The sequence below is a fragment of the Nycticebus coucang genome, chromosome 20 (assembly GCF_027406575.1).
Source record: "Nycticebus coucang isolate mNycCou1 chromosome 20, mNycCou1.pri, whole genome shotgun sequence".
Classification (NCBI taxonomy): domain Eukaryota; kingdom Metazoa; phylum Chordata; class Mammalia; order Primates; family Lorisidae; genus Nycticebus; species Nycticebus coucang.
The window spans coordinates 38,793,818-38,816,650 of record NC_069799.1 but is presented as its reverse complement, the minus strand read 5'-3'; the positions used below and the strand labels follow the sequence as shown (position 1 = coordinate 38,816,650).

Genomic DNA, 22,833 nt, shown 5'->3' with positions numbered 1-22,833 from the left:
TTGTTGGAGATTCATTGAGGGTACAATAAGCCAGGTTACACTGACTGCATTTGTTAGGTAAAGTCCCTCTTGCAATCCTGTCTTGTCCCCAAAAGGTGTGGCACACACCAAGGTCCCACCCACTCCCTCTTTCCCTCTCTTTGCTCTTCCATTTCTTCACCACCCTCCCTCCTTTCTCTGCTCTCCCCTTCCCCTACCCACACTGTGACCTTAGTTGTCATTAATTGTCCTCATATCAAAATTGAGTACATAGGATTCATGCTTCTCTATTCTTGTGATGCTTTACTAAGAATAATGTCTTCCACTTCCATCCAGGTTAATATGAAGGATGTAAATTCTCCATTTTTTTAATGGCTGAATAGTATTCCATGGTGTGCATATACCAAAGCTTGTTAATCCATTCATGGGTTGGTGAGCATTTAGGCTGTTTCCACATTTTGACGACTGTAAATTGAGCTGCAATAAACAGTCTAGTACAAGTGTCTTTATGATAAAAGGATTTTTTTCCTTCTGGGTAGATGCCCAATAATGGGATTGCAGGATCAAATGGGAGGTCTAGCTTGAGTGCTTTGAGGTTTCACCATACTTTTTTCCAAAAGGGTTGTACTAGCTTGCAGTCCCATCAGCAGTGTAAAAGTGTTCCCTTCTCTCCACATCCATGCCAGCATCTGCAGTTTTGAGATTTTGTGATGTGGGCCATTCTCACTGGGGTTAGTTGGTATCTCAGGGTGGTTTTTAATTTGCATTTCTCTAATAGGTAGGGATGATGAACATTTTTCCATATGTTTGTTAGCCATTCATCTGTCATCTTTAGAGAAGGTTCTATTCATGTCTCTTGCCCATTGATATATGGGATTGTTGACTTTTTTCATGTGAATTAATTAGAGTTCTCTATAGACCCTAGTTATCAAGCTTTTGTCTAATGGAAAATATGCAAATATCCTTTCCCATTGTGTAAGTTGTCTCTTTGCTTTGGTTGTTGTCTCCTTAGCTGTACAGAAGCTTTTCAGTTTAATGAAGTCCCATTTGTTTATTTTTGTTGTTGTTGCAATTGCCATGGCAGTCTTCTTCATGAAGTCTTTCCCCAGGCCAATATCTTCCAGTGTTTTTCCTATGCTTTCTTGGAGGATTTTTATTGTTTCATGCCTTAAATTTAAGTCCTTTATCCATCTTGAATCAATTATTGTGAGTGGAGAAAGGTGTGGGTCCAGTTTCAGTCTTTTGCATGTGGATATCCAGTTCTCCCAACACCATTTATTGAATAGGGAGTCTTTACCCCAAGTTAAGTTCTTGTTTGGTTTATCAAAGATTAGGTGGTTGTAAGATGTTAGCTTCATTTCCTGGTTTTCTATTCAATTCCAAGTGACTATGTCTCTATTTTTGTGCCAGTACCATGCTGCCTTGATCACTATAGCTATGTAGTACAGCCTAAAATCTGGTATGGTGATGCCCCCAGCTTTATTTTTTTACTAAGAACTGCCTTAGCTATACAGGGTTTTTTCTGGTTCCATACAAAATGCAGAATCATTTTTTCTAAATCTTGAAAGTACGATGTTGGTATTTTAATAGGAATGACATTGAATAGGTAGATTGCTTTGGGAAGTATAGACATTTTAACAATGTTGATTCTTCCCAGCTATGAGCATGATATGTTCTTCCATTTGTTAATATCCTCTGCTATTTCCTTTCTGAGAATTTCATAATTTTCTTTATAGAGGTCCTTCACCTCCTACATTAGGTATATTCCTAGGTATTTCATTTTCTTTGAGACAATGGTGAAGGGAGTTGTGTCCTTAATTAGTCCTTTATTTCCTTGTCTTGCCTAATTGTATTGGCTAGAACTTCCAGCACTATGTTGAATAGTAAAGGTGACAGAGGACAACCTTGTCTGGTTCCAGTTCTAAGAGGAAAAGATTTCAGTTTTACTCCATTCAGTAAAATATTAGCTGTGGGTTTGTCATAGAGAGTTTCAATCGGTTTTAGAAATGTGCCACCTATGCCTATACTCGTCAGTGCTCTAATTAGAAAAGGATGCTGGATTTTATCAAATGCTTTTTCTGCATCTATTGAGAGCATCATATGATCTTTATTTTTGCCTCTGTTAATACGGTGGATAACATTTATGGACTTGCATATGTTAAACCAGCCTTGCATCCCTGGGATGAAACCTACTTGATCATGATGAATGACTTTTTTGATGATAAGCTGTAATCTATTGGCTAGGATTTTGTTGAGAATTTTTGCATCTATATTCATGAGTGAGATTGGTCTGAAATTCTCCTTTTTGGTTGGGTCATCTCCTGGTTTTGGTATCAGGGTGATGTTTGCTTCAAACAATGTTTTGGGGAAGATTCCTTCCTCCTCAATTTTTTGGAATAATTTTCTGCAGTACAGGAATAAGCTCTTCCTTGACGGTTTGATATAATTCTGGTGTGAAAACATCTGGACCAGGGCATTTTTTGCTTGGAAGCTTTTTTATTGTTTCATTAATCTCAGTGCTTGAAATTGGTGTGTTCAGGAGCTCTATAACTTCCTGGCTAAGTCTAAAGAGAGAGTGTGATTCCAAATATTGATCCATTTCCTTCACATTGTCAAATTTCTGGGCATAGCATTTCTGCTAGTATTCAGAGATGGTCTCTTGTATCTCTGTGGGATCAGTTGTTATTTCCCCCTTTATCATTTCTGATTGAGGTTACTAGAGATTTTACTTTTCTATTTCTAGTTAGTTTGGCCAATGGTTTATCTATTTTATATATTTTTTTCAAAAAAACAACTCCTTGTTTCATTAATTTTTTGAATGATTCTTTTGTTTTCAATTTCATTGATCTCTGATTTGATTTTGGATATATTTTTTCTTCTACAGGGTTTAGGCTTAGATTGTTCTTCTTTTTCCAATTCCATAAGATAGCTTGTGACTTTGTTGATGCGCTCTCTTTCTGTTTTTTGAATGTAGGCATCTAAAGCAATAAATTTTCCTCTCAAAACTGCTTTTGCAGTATCCCACAGGTTTTGGTAGCTTGTGTCTTCATTGTTGTTATGCTCAAGGAAGTTAATGATTTCCTGTTTTATTTCTTCCTACACCCATCTGTCATTCAACAGAAGGTTGTTTAATTTCCACGCCTTTGTGTGGGGTCAAATGTTTTTGTTAGAGTTGAGTTCCACCTTTAGTGCCTTATGGTCTGAGAAGATACAAGGTAAATTTTCAGTTCTTTTATTCTATTGATATTTGTTTTGTGTCTCAGGATATGATCAATTTTGGAGACTGTTCCATGGGGTGATGAGAAGAATGTATATTCTTTATCTTTGGGATGGAGTGTTTTATATGTACCTATCAAACACAGTTGTTCTAGGGTCTCATTTAAATCTCTTATATCTTTGTTTAATTTCTATTTAGAGGATCTGTCCAGCTCTGTAAGAAGAGTGTTAAAGTCCCCTGTTATTATAGTATAATCGGATATCATATTGCTCAGACTGAGTAAGGTCTGTTTCAAGAATCTGGGAGCATTTAAATTGGGTGCATAAATATTTAGAATTGAAATGTCTTCTTGTTGTAGTTTTCCCTTGACCAATATAAAGTGACCATCTTTGTCTTTTTTGACTTTAGTTACTTTAAATCCACATGTATCTGAAAATAAGATTGCAACTCCTCTTTTCTTCTGAATTCCATTTGCCTGAAAAATTCTCTTCCAACCCTTGACTCAGAGTTTTAATTTGTCTTTTGAAGCCAGGTGTGTTTCTTGCAGACAGCAAATAGATGGCTTGTGTTTTTAATCTAATCAGCCAATCTATGTCTCTTCAGTGGGGAATTCAAGCCATTAACATTTATTGAGATAATTGATAAGTGTGGTAGTGTTCTAGTCATCTTATTTTGTGAGAATCCATTGCTTAGTTTTATCTTTTGCATCAGTGTGGACGTTAGGTTCTGTCCTTTAATTTCTGAGTTCTTACTTTGCTGCTGATTCATTGTGATGATCAGTGTGTAGAACAGGCTGAAGTATTTCCTGGAGAGTTGGTCTTGTTGTGGCAAATTTCCTCAATGTTTGTATATCTGTAAATGCTTTGATTTCTCCGTCAATTTTAAAGCTTAGCTTAGCAGGGTATAGAATTCTGGGCTGGACATTGTTCTGTTTAAGTAGATTAAAGGTAAATGACCACTGTTTTTGCTTGGAAAGTTTCATTAGAGAAGTGTGCAGTCACTCTGATGGATTTGTCCCTGTAGGTCAACTGGCGCTTACTGCTGGCAGCTTGCAGAATCTTTTCTTTGGTCTTGACTTTGGACAGGTTCATCACAATGTGTCTTGGAGAGTCTCAGTTAGAGTTGAGGTGACCTGGGGTCCTATATCTCTCTGAAAGCAGTGTTTCAGAATCTTTGGTGATATTTGGGAAATTTTCGTTTATAATATTCTCTAGTATGGCTTTCATTCCTCTGGGGCATTCTTCTTCCCCTTCTGGGATTCCTATAACTCGTATTTTGGACCGCTTCATAAAGTCCCATAATTCTGACAGTGAATGTTCTGCTTTCACTCTCTTTTTTTCTGCCTCTTTTACTATCTGAGTTATCTCAAGAACTTTGTCCTCTACCTCCGAAATTCTTTCTTCTGCATGGTCTAACCTGTTGCTGATACTTTCCATTGCATCTTTAAGTTCCCTAATTGACTGCTTCAGTTCCTTCAGCTTTGCTATATCCTTTCTATATTCTTCATATCGTTCATCTCTTATTTGATTCTGTGTTTGGATTTCCTTTTGGTTATTTTCCACTTTATTAGAAGTCTCCTTCATTGTTTCCATCATTTTCTTCATTGTTTTCATCGTGTGTATTCTAAATTCCCTTTCTGTCATTCCTAACATTTCTTTATAGGTGGAATCCTCTGCAGTAGCTACCTCGTTGTCCCTTGGAGGGGTTGCTCTGGACTGATTCTTCATGTTGCCAGGAGTTTTCTGCTGATCCTTCCTCATGAGTGATTTCTTTTATCTGTTTCCTTGCCCTATTTTTTCTTTCACTTCCTCTTGCTCTTAAAGTTCCCATGCCTGTGGACTAAGGTTTCGATGAGTCCTATTGGTACAGGACCAGAAGGATGAGAAGGTTGAAGAGTAAGAAGGGATGAAAGAAAGAAAGAAAGAAAGAAAGAAAGAAAGAAAGAAAGAAAGAAAGAAAGAAAGAAAGAAAGAAAGAAAGAAAATAGAGAAAGGAGAAAAGAAAAGAAAATAGAAAAAGGAGAGGTGGTGGGTAAAAGGGAATATTGACAAAAAGAAGACAGGCACAGAAAGAGGGAGACAGAGCAATATAGGTGTATAGTAGGGTACTTTGTTACAACCTCAGAAAACCCCAACCTCTGGGGGTGCCCGTTTGGGTGGTTCCCTTGAGGTCAGCAGCTCTTTGTTAACATGATCAGACACTGTACCCCACCTCCACCAAGTAGAGGAAAGACAAAAATGCTATACATCAAACCAAAACAAGCAAATAGAAAAATTTATGGGATAAAACTGGGTGAAAAACCAAATAATAGGAGTAGAAACACTAGCAAAATGAAGTTCTAATTTTTGAAAAAGGCAGCAATGGGAAATTGTATTTAAAGTAGAAAAATGGAGATAGAAAAGAAAGAAAAAGAAATAAAAAAAACTGTCCAAAAAGGTTGAAATTAAAAAACAAAACAACAATGACAAAATAAACAAAAAACAAACAAATAACAACAACAACAACAAAAAAAAAAAAAAAAAAAAACAAAGCAGTATATATATCTTGTTGAATATTGTCTGGGCAACAGGTGGTCTTCTGGGGTATGAGATGTTAATAACAATGCTGATATGACTGGAGGCCTCCACTGATTTCTCAAACCCCACAGGGTGGAGACCCTAAATCTCTCTTCAGCCCTCTTAAAAGGTATTTAAAACTTCTAAACTTGGCTAAGCAGAAGCTTTTCCAGGAAAGTGCTTGTCGCTGGGATCACTGCTGAAGTGGCTATCCACTTACCCAGTGTGCCAAAACCGGTCTCACTCTGCCCCTGACGGTTAAGGCTGTAAGGCAGCTCAGTCCCTGCCTTTAATCTGCTCAGTCACTAGGTTACTAGCTCCTGCCCGATCCTTGCTCTGCAACCCTGAGGGCGGAGCTTGTGGGGGCAGTTCTCTCACAATGGCTCCCTGCGGCCCACAGCTGAACACTATTAGCTTTGTCCGGCTCAGCGGCTCAGTCTGGAGCCCTAGACAACACCCACAAGTTCTCCGCACTCCTGCTCAAGCTCTCCCCAAGGCAGTTCAACTGAGTGCCAAGTCCAAAAACACCAAAACAGTTCACAGGTAAGACCTTTCCAGTTTGCAGTCTCACTGCTGTTGTACTTACAGCTGCCAGCAGGATTAGACCAATTGAACATACACAACCACTTGCCAGTTTTCCACTATTTTTGTCCTCCTCTTGGGGTCCAGAAGTCTCTCGCTGACTCCTTGTATCCTCAAAGGGATGATTATAGGCAGATCCCACCAGCCAGAGATCTTATCTACCCAGACTCACGGTGCCCAGTTGCAGGGAAGCTGTTACTTGGCCACCATCTTGCTCTCACCCTTACAAGTACTTCTTAAAAGAACTAATTTTTATTAAAAGGATACCTATATCAATGGCTATTGTTTCTTAATCACCTTATCAAAGTCAATGTCTTCACAAAAAAAGATTCTCTTTTTTATCACTTTACCTTTTATAACATATTTTAACAATAATATTTTTGACGATTTGTTTTTTTACAATACCTTGTTCTTTTCCTTAGGCATTTCTTCTGTAGGCCTAAAGAAACAAAGAATTCCTTTCAGGTAAATAATAAATGTACAAAATGAAAAGCATACACAATTATAGCTTTAAAATTAAAATAAACTGCAGTTATAATTTACATCTATAATTTGTAAAGTTTATAGATAATTTGTTTCACAAGTACTGTAAAATATAATAATTTTCTACAAGAGATATTAAACTATTAATATTGACACAAAGAGCAACATTAACAAACAATAAAAAAAAAGGTCATAACAAAGAGCTAAATTTAGATCCAGCTTTCTAACAGTCAAAACAAAAGGAAAAACAAGTTACTTGCATTATTAGATATTTAAAAAATACAAGTTTTCTTTCATATTGTCCTTTTCAACAATAAACAATAAAAAATTAGGTATTAAATCATTAGATATTAAAAAATTAGATATTAGAGAAATACAAGTTTTCTTTCTTATTGTCCTTTTCAACAATAAATAATTAAAAACTAGATACTGAATCATTAGATATTAAAAAATTAGATACTAGAGAAATATAAGTTTTCTTATTGTCCTTTTCAACAGTAAATAATTGTCCCTTTCCTCCCGTTCCCTTCCCTCCTTCCTCCTCCTCTTTCTTCCCTTCCCTTCCCAGTAAGCTTTTACTGACACAAAAACCTATTGGGAAAATATTATGTCCTTATATGAAGGAAAACCTTTTTAAATGATCATACAAACTAGTTTGCTGTTTTAGGATGTACTATGCAGTTACTATTCTAAGCACTGTACACATATTAAACTGAATTTAATCCTCACAACAATTCTGTGAGGTAGGTGACATATTAGATCTTTTATAAAGGAAGAAAGTAGGCACAAAAAGACCAAGTAACTTTCCCAAACCCATATAGCTGGCCAGTAGCAGACCCAGTCGAAGATGTTTACTATTTACTGAAACTGCTTTTTGTTAATCACTGGCCCTCATTGTAATCAGTCCTTCAGCAGCATTGTTATACTTGAGTATTCACTAACTTTGGCAGGCCATGCTATTCTATTCCCAGAATAAAGGAAGCCATTGCTAACATTCCTTCACTGGGAAATAAAAAGCTTAAAATACTTTACCTTCCTTCATCTTGATCTATTAAACTTAAAATGCTGTCATCATTCACTTGTAGCAGGTCACCAGTTAAGAAATCATCAAACATTGGTGTCATCACAGATTCTTCTGAGGTCCATTCATCAATTTCATTTTTCTTGACTTCCTTCCTATGCAAGACAGGACCACTACTTCAAAAAGATCTATATTAAAAAAAGCCAGTGTTTTCTTTCCTAATAATTCTATTGACAAAGAATTTTAAAATTATAAAATTTCACCTTGTTCTTCTCTCAATTCAAAAAACAGCTGTTAAGTACCAGCAACATACATAGAAATGTATATTCCCTATGTCAACAAAAGCAGGTAAATATACAGGGTAGCCATAAAGCTCTACTATTTTAAAATTGCACGCAAACTTTATGTGAACAAAATGTGAGCACATGGCATCTAAGTGTTTTCTAGGGACTTGAAAAGAAAAACAGAAAATAATGAGAGGTTACTGCTGCACTAAATTTGATGGTACACTGAAAGGCTAGAGCCCACCACCTACGAGCAACATGCTTGGACGTGGGAATAATCATTAGGTTTGTTAAAAGTGTGCTGTATCTTTGGTTTTGTTTTTAAATATGATATTTCATTTAAGTAATGTTTTGAGCCACATGTAACGTTAAAAAAAAAAAACAAAAAAACGGGAAACTAGCTTGGGTGAGACAAACCTTACTTTTAAAATGCTTATATGCCATTCTATATAAAGAATAGCAATATTCTGACTAGTTATGATTTCCCTTAAGATAAAATAATGTGGCAAATTTTGTACACTTTTAGTCTAGTATATAATCTTAATATGAAAAGCTGAATTTGCCTGTAGAAATTTGTGATTACTTTTTTGTGGTGTAAACACAAACATAAGAATCTCCCTGTCATAAGGATCTCCCTACATTAATTTACAAAGAGACTGAAATTTCCCACTGGAGATCATTATGTTAGAAGATTGAATGTAAGCCCCTAAAAATACCCAAGACAAAAAAAAAAATCTAACAATATGAACCAAACAAAAAGCAAAAAACAAAACCCTGATACATGACTTTTCTAATTCAGACTAAGTATCTAACAAAAAGGGGGAGATCTTCTTTGGAACAATTATTAAACAACTCCTCTTGACTCAAACTTCCAGTCTACAATTCTACAAATATTTTTCTTTTTAAACCTAGATGATGGAAGTCAATTTTAAGCAGAAAACATGTGGTTAAAGTTCCCCTTCAAACTTCAGAAAGGAATGACCCTAGCCACAATAACAAGGAGGCACCCAAAACCAATTTTAAATTAGTCAATCCATCAGTGACCACTGGTTTCATTTCTTCTCAAAGACTGCCAGAAACAAACTCACTCCACTAAGCATGCCTAGGAGTCTCAAATTAGCATGCTGCTGCAAATGATATCAACCCACCTGCACCTCTAAAAATCTGCTAATCCCCAAACTCTACTCTTCCCAGAACCCTATATAATATCAGCAGCTGATCTATCATAAGAGACTGTGCCTGACCAGCATAGCTCTCTTACTAGAGATATTGAAGGCTTATAGTCCTTTTGAAAAGATTCTTTTTATTAAGTCATATAAGCATAGATCATGAATACATTTATGCCTTTGTGGGATTCAATGTATTGATTATTTGTACAATTTGGAGTGCTTACATCCTACTATATAACATAGCTTTCACCTTATTTACTTAAACACAGTGTTAAGATATTTGTGTTCAATACTTGATAGATTTGACTTGCACCCTTGCAATATGCTCCATAGGTGTGGTCCCACCATTAACCCTCCCTCTATTGAACCACCCCCCAACCTTCCCATCCTCCTCCTGTTCCCACCTTCATCCTGGGCTATAGTTGTGATTTATCTCTCATATGAAAGTGTGAGTGATTATAAATTGGTTTTATAAGATGGAGATTTTACCTCTTTTATGTTTACATGGATAGAGCTGGAAAATATTCTTCTTAGTAAAGTATCTCAGGAATGGAAAAAAAGTATCCAATGTACTCAGTACTACTTGAAAAGATTTTTAAAAACCCATGAAATTTACCATCTTTATATTGCAATTTTTAATTAAATACAAATGAAATTTACAATTCCTTTTATCCATCTTACATAACTAAAACTGTCATAATTACCAGTAAATGAATAAATAGTGAGCAACCACAAAATTAGGCTTTTCTCCCTAAATGGAAAACCATTTACAAAGAAAATATAGCTAATTACAATAGAGCAAACAGAATTCAACGGATGTATACAGCCTGGTAAAATTGTCAGAGTGAACCCAGGTGAAACTTTTTTTGGTGAGAATTGAATTAGTATCATGTTTAAAGTAATGCATTCCCCAAACTAGGAAAAGACCCAACAAGAAAAGAAAATTATAGACCAATATCTTTAATGAATAGAGATGCAAAAATATTCAACAAGATCCTAGCAAACAGAATCCAGCAACGCATCAAACAAATTATACACCATGACCAAATTGGTTTTATGTCAGGATCTCAAGGATGGTTCAACATACGTAAATCTATAAATATAATACATCACATAAAATAAAAAACAAAGACCATATGATTCTCTCGATCGATGCAGAAAACACTTTAAAAAATATCCAGCATCCTCTTATGATTAGAACACTTAAAAAATAGATATAGAAGAGACATTTCTTAAACTGATAGAGGCCATTTACAGCAAACCCACAGCCAATATCATATTGAATGGAATAAAATTGAAAACATTTTCATTCAGATCAGGAATGAGGCAAGGTTGCCCATTGTCTCCACTGCTTTTCAACATTGCAATGGAAGTCTTATACATCACAATTAGGCAAGAAAAGGTGATCAAGCATATCGAAACAGGATCAGAAGAGATCAAACTTTCAATCTTCACAGATGATATGATTATATATCTGGAAAACCCCAGGGACTCAACTACAAAACTCTTAGAAGTGATCAAGGAATACAGCAGCGTCTCAGGTTACAAAATCAGTACTCACAAATCTGTAGTCTTTATATATACCAACAATGGTCAAGAGAATCAAGGACTCTATTCCTTTTACACTAGTGCCAAAGAAGATGAAATATTTGGGAATTTACCTAACAAAGGACATGAAAGATCTCTATAAAGAGACCTATGAAACTGAGAAAAGAAATAGCTGAAGATGTCAACAAATGGAAAAACATACCATGCTCATGGCTGGGAAGAATCAACATTTTTTAATGTTAAACATTGTTAAAATGCCCACACTACCCAAAGCAATATACAATTTTAATGCAATCCCTATTAAAGCACCACTGTCATACTTTAAAGACCTCAAAAAAATAATGCTTCATTTTATATGAAATCAGAAAAAAACCTCAATTAGCCAAGACATTACTCAGAAATAAAAACAAATCAGGAGGAATCACGCTGCCAGACCTCAGATTATACTATAAATCAATAGTGATCAAAACAGCATGGTACTGACACAAAAACAGAGAGGTAGATGTCTGGAACAGAATAAAGAACCAAGAGATGAACCCAGCTACTTATCATCATTTTATCTTTGATAAGCCTATCAAAAACATTCAGTGGGGAAAAGATTCCCTATTTAACAAATGGTGCTGGGTGAACTGGCTGGCGACCTGTAGAAGACTTAAACTGGACCAACATCTTTCACCATTAACAAAGATAGATTTTCACTGGATAAAAGATTTAAACTTAAGACATGAAACTATAAAAATACTAAAAGAGAGTGCAGGGAAAACACCTGAAGAAATCAGCCTAGGAGAATATTTTATGAGGAGGACCCCCCAGGCAATTCAGGCAACACCAAAAATACATTACTGGGACTTGATCAAACTAAAAGCTTCTGCACAGCAAAGAACACAGTATGTAAAGGAAGCAGACAGCCCTCAGAATGGGAGAAGATATTTGCAGGTTGTGTCTCTGACAAAGGTTTGATAACCAGAATCCACAGAGAACTCAAAAGTATAAGCAAGGAAAAAACAAATGATCCCATCTCATTATGGGCAAGAGATTTGAATAAAAACTTCTCTGAAGAAGACAGGTACATGACCTACAGAAACACGAAAAAACGCTCATCATTCTTAATCATGAGAGAAATGCAAATCAAAACCACGTTGAGATATCATCTAACTCCAGTAAGATTAGCCCACCTCACAAAATCCCAAAACTATAGACGTTGGTGTGGATATGGAGAAAAAGAACACTTCTACACTGCTGGTGGGAATTCAAAGTAATACATCCCTTTTGGAAAGAAATTTGGAGATCACTTAGGGATGTAAAAATAGACCTGCCGTTTGATCCTGTAATTCCTCTACTAGGTATATATCCAGAAGACCAAAAATCACATTATAACAAAGATATTTGCACCAGAATGCTTATTGCAGCTCAATTCATAATTGCTAAGTCATGGAAGAAGCTCAAGTGCCCATCGACCCATAAATCAATTAATAAATTGTGGTATATGTACATCATGGAATATTATGCAGCCTTAAAAAAGATGGAGAATTTCCTCTTTTATATTTACATGGATGGAACTGGAACATATTCTTCTCAGCAAAGTATCTCAAGAATGGAAGAAAAAGTATCCAATGTACTCAGCTCTATAATGAAAGCAATATATAAGCACCCACACTTCCATATTAAAGCTATAACCCAACTATAGCCCATGATGAAGGGGAAAAGGGAAGGGGAGGGAAGGGGAGAGAAGAGAATTGGTGGTGCACTGTACAAGGGTACATGTCAAATCTACTAAGCGTAGAGTATAAATGTCTTAACAATAGTTAAGAAAGCGCAGTGGAGGCTATGCTAACCAGTTTGATGAAAGCATTTCAAATTATATATAAAACCAGCACATTGTACCCCATAAATTCATTAATGTACACAGCTATAATTTAATAAAATAATAAAAAAGCAATGCACTCAAAGTAAACTATATTCACTCATTAATAAATATTTATTGACACTTACATGTGTACAAGGTGAGGGGGTTGAAGAGGGAGAAGCACAAACCAGACTAGGATGGAAGGACTAGAAAGGCAGGCGGAAAACTCAGGTGAGTGAGTGAGTGACATTCTGAAAGCCAAGTGAATGAAGAAAGTGTTATAGAAGAATTTTCCACTGGGTCAAATATTGCTGATAGGTCAATCAAATGAGGTTTAAGAAACCATGTCTAGATTTATTAAAGTGAAAATCAGTGGTAACCTTGGGTGAAACAATTTTGGAGGGGTGACGAGAGTGAAAATTACTGCAGTGAGTTCAAGATTGAATGGAAAAGAAATGTGAGGCTGTGAGTATAAACAACTCTTTCAGGGACATCATACCTACCTGACATGATCATGGTTGATCTAACTTTCGTGTTTAATTATATTTTTCAAGTCTCTGATAATAATTATATGGTATATTTTAACACTTTAAAGCTTTTTAAAATAATATGCATATGGCATTTTTTTAATGCCAGAGAAAAGTATTAAATAAATAATTCCCAAAATTATGAAACTAAAAGACCACTTGAACATTTCTATACTATTTAAGCTAATGTCGTTTTGCTCATGTGTACAAATAAGGACCATGGAAAGACTAAATTTTCAAGGGCAGTATTTCTTGCTTGATAAAAACCATCCCAGCGCAGGATATTTTATACTCACTGAATATACAAAGTAATTAGTCATATTAAAATATTGAATTCTATAACAAGAAGAAGAGAAATGCAAAAAGAAATCTGATTTTGTAAACTAAATTTTTGTAAATTATATAATATGAAGCCACTAATGGAACACAGGCTATAGTGCATACTGGAAATATATTATCTTTTCAAAAGAAAGACAATGGTACCTGTGCAGGGTACCTTTGAAAAGTTGATTCACTGCATTAACAACACCTTGGTACAGGGGGTCAGCAAATTAGTGCAGTGGGCCAAACCCAGCCCACTCCTGTTTTTATAAGCAAAGTTCTATTGGAACACAGCCACCCCACTCACTGTCTATTACAGATCTACTACAATAGACACCTTAGGGGTCACAAAGCCTAAAATATTTAGTGCCTAACTCTTTTTTTTTTTTTTTTTTAATTTTTGCAGCTTTTGGCCAAGGCTGGGTTTGAACCTGCCATCTCTGGCATATGGGGCCGGTGCCCTACTCCTTTGAGCCACAGGCGCCGCCCTAGTACCTAACTCTTTACAGAAAAAGTTTACCAACTCCTGGTTTAGCAGATCAAAGATCCTTTGATTTATATTAATAAGTTACATTGAATGTTTATATGGAATATGGATCCCTATGTGCAATTCTTTGATAATATTCAGATTAATTTGATTGTCTAATATCTGAGCATTCATGCATTGAGAACAATAAACAAAATTAAAAATTTAATTACTGGCTACTTTGTTAATAACAAGGTACAGTGCCAAGGTAGTATATGGCTTCCTTTTCTAACTCAGCAGATATTCTAAGAATTCTAATAAAATTTTAAGATCTGTCATCAAATTAAATGCTTTAAATATACTTTAATTGTGAAATACTCTGTATACTATTAATCTAAACTCTTTTTTAAAATGGTTGCATACCATATTATTTTATGGGTAGGACAATTTAACTATTTCTTTATGGATGGGCATTTAGACAATCTCCAACTTTTTGATATGACAATGTTATGATAAATATTCTTATCATACACACATATATCCTTAATATATGTTATACAGATCATATATATACATATATAGGTTTATTGTATGTTATATGTAATAGTATATAGAAAATAACCTTAATATGTGCGTTTTCACAAACCATGCTTTCTTGTAATATCTCATCCCAGCAATGAAGCTACTGGGTTAAAGTATGTGATATATATGAAATTTTGATACATGCTACTAAATTTTTACTAGCCATGAAAAAGATTAAAAACAGTATATGAGAATGTTATTTTCCTCATACTTCCCAACAGTGGTTATTATTATTTAATCAAATATCAGTATGATTGAAAAAATGGTATCATTGTTTGCTAATTTGCCTTTGTTTTGATTTCCAGGTAAGGCAGAATATCCCTAGAAAAGTATAAAATTTGTTACTCATGAATATTAGCCCAAATTAGAATTAGTTTTTCTTGAACCATAATAATTATGTACTGTTAGAGACGCATAGTGCCACAGGCTTACCTGTCCCACTCAACATCCTCCTTCTTGGCAAACGACAGATCATCAGTTTTTCTAATCTCTCCTTGTTGAACTGATCCACTACCATCACTGTTGGCAGCAGCAGCATCACACAGGTTTTCTGGTACTTCCATTTCATTACTTTTTATTTCTTGCTTTCTTCTTCAACCTTTAATTAATGTTTAATACTAATAATAATTGTTATTACTTTATTCAATAAAAATAACTTGTGTTTTTTTACTCATTTTATCATTTGACCCAGTTTGTCATAATTTGGGTCATGAAAACATTTTGTGCCAACTTTAATTTTACCTTCACATATGAATATCACATAATTATAATATATAATTATTATAATTTTATCATGGATTTTTTTGTAAAGTCTGCTCCATTTCTGTTTTGGTGAATGAAAGAATTTTCCAAAATTTCAAAAGGGCCCTTGTTAAATTCATGCTTTTATGCTTATTTAATCTTCACTATCTAATAGGAATTTTGACCCCATTTTTGTCTACCTTTAAAACCCCATTTGATTGGCAGAAACAGAGAAATAAAAAGGTAAAGACACAAAATGTGTCCTTTTCTGTCTTGACCACATGGATGTTACATTAAACAAGCAGTTTCAGAGGATGTGACATTGTCAGGCATCCCCTTCCTGCATTAAACTACTCATTTAATCCTTTCCTCTTATCATTCCTTTTTTCATTTGGATCTTGGGATATCACAAAACTGAAGGTACTCACGGAAACCAAAGTTTGCCACACAAGAGGGGCAGTAAAACTGCTGAGTTGCTGATCATATGCAATGACATATTTCAAAACTATTAACAATAGAGTATAAATGTCTTACCACAACAAATAAGTAAGTGAGGAGATGGTTATGTTAATCAGTTAGATGTAAGCATTTTGTACTGTATATCAAATCAGCATATTGTAGCCCATGAATGCATTAAGGTACACAGTTATGATTTAATAAAGAAAAGAAACTGCTGAGTTGCTAGTGCATAATTCTGGAAAATGAGATGTTCCCCAAATGTTACCTGCAATGACTATAAAATTTTACATCTAGAAGATACTCAGTATAAGTAATTATCTACTTTTGTCTCATTATTCACTGATAATGGGAATAAAATCAAGAAAGAGTAAATGATTCATCCAAATTTCCTAAAGTGGCATTTTATGACACCAAGAGAGATGATAGAATTCCATAATGGTGAATCAGATAAATTCGTCAAGTTAACTAGATCAATTTAAAAAATGAATTTAGCCAGGTAATTTTGTACCTTAGTGGGGGGGTGGGAGGTCTCATCTATTTTTACCCTTAAAGAAAAATATTTCTAGATGTTTGTCTACCTTTAAAACTCAATGTACAGAATGTACAGAACTCAGCTTTCTACTTGGGAGTTAAATACTAAATTTTTGGCTAAGGATTTATGCTACTTACATAATAAAATCATACATGCCAAAACTTATCATACTTTAAACAAAATAAAACTTTGATTCAACAGAAATATATGAATTGTTGATTTTTTTTTAAATATGTGAAAGTATGTATATTTGTTTCCAAATATTTAAAACTGTCATTATAGAATTGTAAAGTTCAACACCTTGAGGTAAATAGATAAAGTAGCTCATGTGAAAATACAAGGAACAGATTCCTTTGGGTACCTTGTCGCATGGCGAGGTACATTGTTATCTCTCCTCTCAGACATTGCTTCCTTCCTGTTACATTTCCATTTGATTGTTTAAATAAAGGCAATTCATCTTTAAGTCAAAAGGAAAAAAAAGCCTACCACTTATTACAGTTTTTAGCAATTTCCCATATGCTAATCCTGGTTCATAAGGTCACATAGTATGTGGCTAAATTAGTTTCCCAGATCATATGCCAGTTGGAAGACTAGGTCAATTAAGGAACAAAGATTATGAGAAAGTTTACCTGAACTCCTATGGTTTAGCTACTAGAAACAATTTATTTCTACACATAATTATATATTTATATAACTCCATTGTTATACATGAACATTTCACAAGCAGGAAATCAGCATGGATCAGACAATAGAAAAACAGAAAAAAAACAAAGAGTAATAGCAAGTAAACCTTCCCATATTTCTAAGTTGAACTTTTTCTTTCTTCAAAGCTAGAAACTCCACCTTATTTTCTAAACAATCCCTCTTTATTTCACCAAACAGTGAAATAACACCAAACTCTTTATTTCACCAAGCAGTATTTCTGATTCTCTTCTGGATACTGGAATTAAAAACCATAAGTAGCCACAAAGCATTTGGACCTTCTATATCCAGAAAAAGGGGCCCAGAGGAAGAAAAGGTCAGATCCAAGCTGTCTTGTGTTGGAAAAGTAGCAGACTTCTTTGTACCAATTTGTGTCAGTTTTCTAACTTAGCTGAAATGCCTTTAAGCTCTCCATTACTCCCAAACCTATCTCTATGGCATCTATGACAGAAAACTCTCCTCACTGATACAAATGCCACTGGGGAGGGAGGGGAGGGGAGCAGGCATTACTCAGGCACCAGCCAAACTTTTAATTTAAGCAGAAAAATGCACTTCTGATTCCATCTAATGGCAAGGAGTTGTGAATATTCTGCCTCTTCCTCAAAGTGAGCTGCACCGTATTTCTGTGATTGAAAGTGTTTCTCACAGTAATGATGAATTAAGTTCTATAAAAATAAATTAACTCTGTGTGTCTATGGATAGCATAAGAGCATCTTCCAAGAATCCAAAGATGCCAACATCCAGTACCTCACCTAGACATGGCCACTTCTCATAGACAGCTACCTAAGGGAAGCAAAGCACCCTCTTGTCAACTTCTGGGGGGAGAAAGTGTAACCAGTTCCATAAGCAAGACAACATTTTTTTTTTAACATTTCAACATTTTTTATACAGTTCTGCAGTTCTCTTATGTTTCAAGTTTCCAGGCCAGTAAGGCCTTGCTGACAAGAACTTTGTAACTTTCCATTGCACTGATGCATTCCCTATTGAATTTCTTTCCCAGGAATAGCAGAACCTCCTTGAGACAACTACAGAGCCTTCCATCACCTGTTTGTCCAGAAAAGACAAGATAAGTGATACGCCACTGAAGATTGTGCCTGCTCAGAAGCCTGAAAGAATGACCAGTGTTAACCCCTGGCTCATAATACTAAACTTATCCGCCATTTTTTGTTCATGGGCTGTACGTACCAGCACAATGTCTCATTGCACTTGTGCGCTTGCACTCCACTCCAAACACATCATGATGTTCATTCCCCTCAAGCGTTATCATTTTTACCTCCATAAACACCCCTGACCCTGTTGGCTGGGCGGGGGATTTGAGGTAGTCTGTGCCACCCGCTCCCATTAGCTGCATCTCCTGTGGTAAATCCTTTCTCCCTTGACAATTGTCATTGTCTCAGTCATTGGCTTTCTGTGCAATGAGCAGCATAAATCCTCCCCCCTTGTGAGTTCAATAACAAAGGGAGGGCTGATACTTAGTGAAGATGTGCGAATATTTTTTTATTGCCCTCACCACCAAAAACTATACATCTACACACACACTCAAATGCACACATACATACATTTTAAGAAGTTTTTTCTCCCTGTGACTACAGGATCCCAGAATCCAGCCTCCCTCAGGCAAGAGACCAGACCTATTGACTGCACAGATCTAGTACATCAACACACTACAGAAGGCTCCTACACTAATCAGCTCACAAACTGAGGGGTCAGAGGCAAAGAAGTAGATACTTATGGGACTTGCTTTTTTCTTAAATCCAAGCTACCCATCAGCACTGAAGAAGTCTGGGGGCCTGGAGAGGTTCTGTGGATACAATATGATGGATGGTCTGATAATTCCAGCCCACTGGGATAAGCAGGAAGTGACTGAGTGGAGACCAATTAGCATCTCTCACAAAGTCTCTATGGACTCAGCTCCTAAACACCTTGGAAAGACTGGAGTCCAGCACAGCAAGTGAGCAATCCACACTGATCAGGCAGGTAACACTGTGGGTAGAACACCAGCCCATGACACAGGGAATGTAGGGGGCTGAGATGTGGTCACAGCCTATACTCTAGGTGTCCCCAAGGGAGACAATCCCAGTCTCACAACCAAAGGCAAAGACTTCACCTTGCTGAGGCTGCAAAACCAGAAGTGAGAAGGCGTCCAGAGACACCACAGCCACCTGTGATGCCAGGGTGGGGCAGTGGGTATCACAGAGCAAAGCTCTACTGTCTCCACTGCATGAGATAAACAGGCAACCTACCCAGTGTGACCCCAGCTTGAATTCAGAGCCATCTGCTGAGCAGGGCCTCCAACTAAGATGCAGAAATCTTTGCTATGCTGACAGCCTGGTGTGCCAGAGCCCAGGACACAGACCATAGACACGAGGTCATCATGCTCCTGTTTGCAGAACTTGCTAACTAACAGTAAGTGTCTCATTCTCATCCAGCTTCCACATTCAACACCAGCTGAATCAGAAGCCCCTAAATTACCTCTGTCCCTCACCGAAGTGAGGTCAAGCCACTCCGGTCTCCGTCTGGACTCCAGCCAAGCACAACACTTTCTTGGGGGCAACCAGGGTTCTTAAAAAGCCAAAAGCTGCCAGCCCAACAGCAGCCACTCGGAGTGGAGTCTTCAGGCAGAAGCAGCCCACTGACCAGTGCCACTCAGGCTCCTACTGCCGTTCCATACAGCTGGTGCCTTGTAGCCTCCAACTGCTATTCTTTACAGTTGGGCACAGATGGGGAAGATTCTACTCCTGAGGAAGGGAGCTTGGAGGATGGGGTTTCTTTCCTCATTTCTGAGTTCCAACTCTGGTCTAAACTCACACTGGAAGCCTTGGATAAACATCAGAAACTTACATGAATAATGATAGCTCTAAGTGCCCTAATTTTTCCCTGTAAAAAGAGGGGAAGTCTAGGTCCACACAGTATCCAAATAATTCAGAGGGCCTTGAGCTATGAAATGAACATATAACAAAAATACTTTCCTTTTTTCTTTTTTTAATTTATTAAAAATTATTTCTTCAGTTATAAATCAACCCTAGCTTATTGTAACATTTTTACTTCATAAACATTTCAGATTTTTTTAATTTTACTCTTGTAATAACACTTAGCTTAAACACACATTGGGTACCTGTACAAAAATATTTTCTTTATTGATAACCTTGTTCTATAAGTATTTTTCTATTTTAAATTATTTAAAATAGTAAAATTTTTAAAAATTTTACTTTTTCACATGACTTTATAGTTTTTTTCTTTTTCTAAATTTCAGATTAATATGAGGGTGCAAATGTTTAGAATACATTGTTTTCATTTTTAAGATAAAGTTCAAGTTGTAGTTAAGTGAGCCCTTCACCTAAGGGGCGTGCTGAACACCCTCACATTGTGCAACATTAGGTGAGTCCTTTTCTCTTCATACAAAAAATGGTTGGATTTAAATTCTTTAAGAGAAGTAAAATAAAAAAAGAAAACCAAGTGAAACTTTAAAGGCCATTTTTTTTTTTTATAAAATGCTCACTTATCATTTGATACCCATAAACAATATGGTTTAACACAATGGATTTAAATTGTGATCTGAGAATCTTAGATTCATTCATTCAGGGGTCCACTAAGTTACTGATAAAAAATGTCATTTTCCAATGGCACACTCATTTTCTTCAAAGTGTACAGCTGAGTTTTTCAGAGACATGCATTGTCATACACAGCTCCAAAGGTTAGTGGGAGACAACGTGGTAGATGTGACCAGTGGGATGTATGATGTGCATGCCTGTATTTTAAATTTTTTAGTTTTAATTACTAGTGTAGTTAATATCAATAGTTATAACTCACTTAAACAAAATCTACAATCATTTTTCCTTACCATAATCAACAGAGTTTAAATATGGTACAGTTGTGATGAAATCCTATGAACCAGAGTTACTTGTGTTAATAAAACTAGATATGAAAAATATAATTGCAGAACAACAAAAGAAAGTTGTCAAATGACATGTACAGTCACTTAAATATTAGGCCATAAAAATGAATTCTACATATTATTTATGACTATACACATATGTAGTAAAATATTTTAAAAGTTCAAGGAAATGATAAACACTTAATTCAGGATACTGGTTAATTCTATGCAATAATTTTTAGTAGTAAAAAGAAACTGAAGCCCAAATGTAAGTAACATTGTAACAAATCTAAGTAACAAATGTAAGTAAGTAACATTCCTTACTAACATTAAGGAATGTTAATTACTTTCCTTATTTTTAATTATCAACTATTACACACACACACATAGTCTGCTAATCAGAACATCTGCTTGACTTAAGATCATAGGGTACTAAGATGAAAAAATTAAAACACAATTGACATGTTAGCAAGTAAAGCTTTCCTCTAAGCAAAGATCAGAATTCCAATAAGCATTTGAAGTGCTGAAAAAAATGTACAGTCTAATAATTCACCTCTGTGAGTTCCTAACAAGTATAAGGATTGATTTCAAACCGGGAACATTAGTGTGTCAGAACATAAATGCAGAGACATCTGAGTGAAAATTTACATGTTTAAAATCTTTTTCTTATGCTTGAACATATCCTGTTGTCAGACATGTATACCTGTACCAACAAAAATGTCTACATTGTTTACGTCAAATCCTTTCATCAGAGTTGAGAACATTAACAAATGAAGCATAAGAAGATTGGAAGCATTTCAATTACTTTAATATACTTCTTTCCAGAATTAAATTTGTATTGGAAAATTTACCTGGTCTGGATGTTTGTACATCCTTCATCCTTATTGCCGAATCCAAGTAGACTCTTTTATATTGATGGTAGGTTGAATGGGATTTGAAACAAAGTATTTAAAAAATAATGTATATTTCATACACTATGTAAAGACTAATTCAAGATTAAAATATGAAAGTTATTCCTTTCCAGTTAAGATATTTCTCAGGAGACTCAGCAAGCAAATAGTACATATAATCAATTATATGTAAATACATACACTTGACAAAGCCAATCATTCCTTCACACAGAGTTACTATCAAGCTGAATCCTCATGTTTGGCTTTGAAAATGCTTACTTTAGCATTTGTTGATTTTTGGTGTTATTAGGACAGCAACACAACAGAAATATACTGAAGAAAAACAGGAATATGGATTTAATATCATATGCAGTTAAGATTCTAAAAGTGAGATTATGTATCAAATAACCATTAACTAATTAAAAAGTGTACATATACCAATATCCTTTAATGAGAGGAGTGACTCGTGACCTTGAGAGGATAAATGTCAAAGCTGATGATAGGGTGCTACAGCATATCTTTAATGCCATCCACCAGAATAATTTATATCATTATACTACAAGTATTTATCACACATGAGTTTGTTCAAAATGCTAATAGAACAGTATATAACTTAATAGAAACAGATTATAATAGGAATAGATTACAGTTTGGGTAAGTGAATATATATATATATATATATATTCAGCAATGTTACAAAAAACTGGGAGAGAGGAATTGGGAATATTTTATATGTGGTTCTTGCACATCCAGAGAAGTAGCGTAGTGTCACTGAACAGGGAACCTGGGTTACTTGTCAATGTGTAGTGAAAACTCAGAACCAGTGACTAAAATTGCACAACTAAAGCCATAAATAAAACAACAAGCTATGATTGGCATGCTCAGAGGGGAGACAAATAGTATTAGGTAAAATTTTTAATGAGAGAAAAGAAGTGACTGGAGCAAGACGGTGGACTAAAGACATCCTCTTACCAGCCACTCACTGACTCTATCCACCTCCGGCTCAGGATTCCTGCCCAGAAACATCACTCGGGGGGGCACAGTGAAGCAGTAGG

The 22,833-nt window shown here is 35.6% G+C and overlaps 1 protein-coding gene across 1 annotated transcript in view; it reads right to left on the bottom strand.

Moving 5' to 3' along the window:
* Positions 1-15,143, bottom strand: part of LOC128572601 (ankyrin repeat domain-containing protein 26-like) — a 60,341-nt gene extending 45,198 nt beyond the window's left edge. Inside the window, 3 exon segments of the mRNA XM_053572583.1 lie at positions 6,739-6,772; positions 7,849-8,025; positions 15,013-15,143. Of these exon segments, the coding sequence (XP_053428558.1) occupies positions 6,739-6,772; positions 7,849-8,025; positions 15,013-15,143 (342 nt within the window).
* Between the last annotated feature and the right edge of the window lie 7,690 nt (positions 15,144-22,833).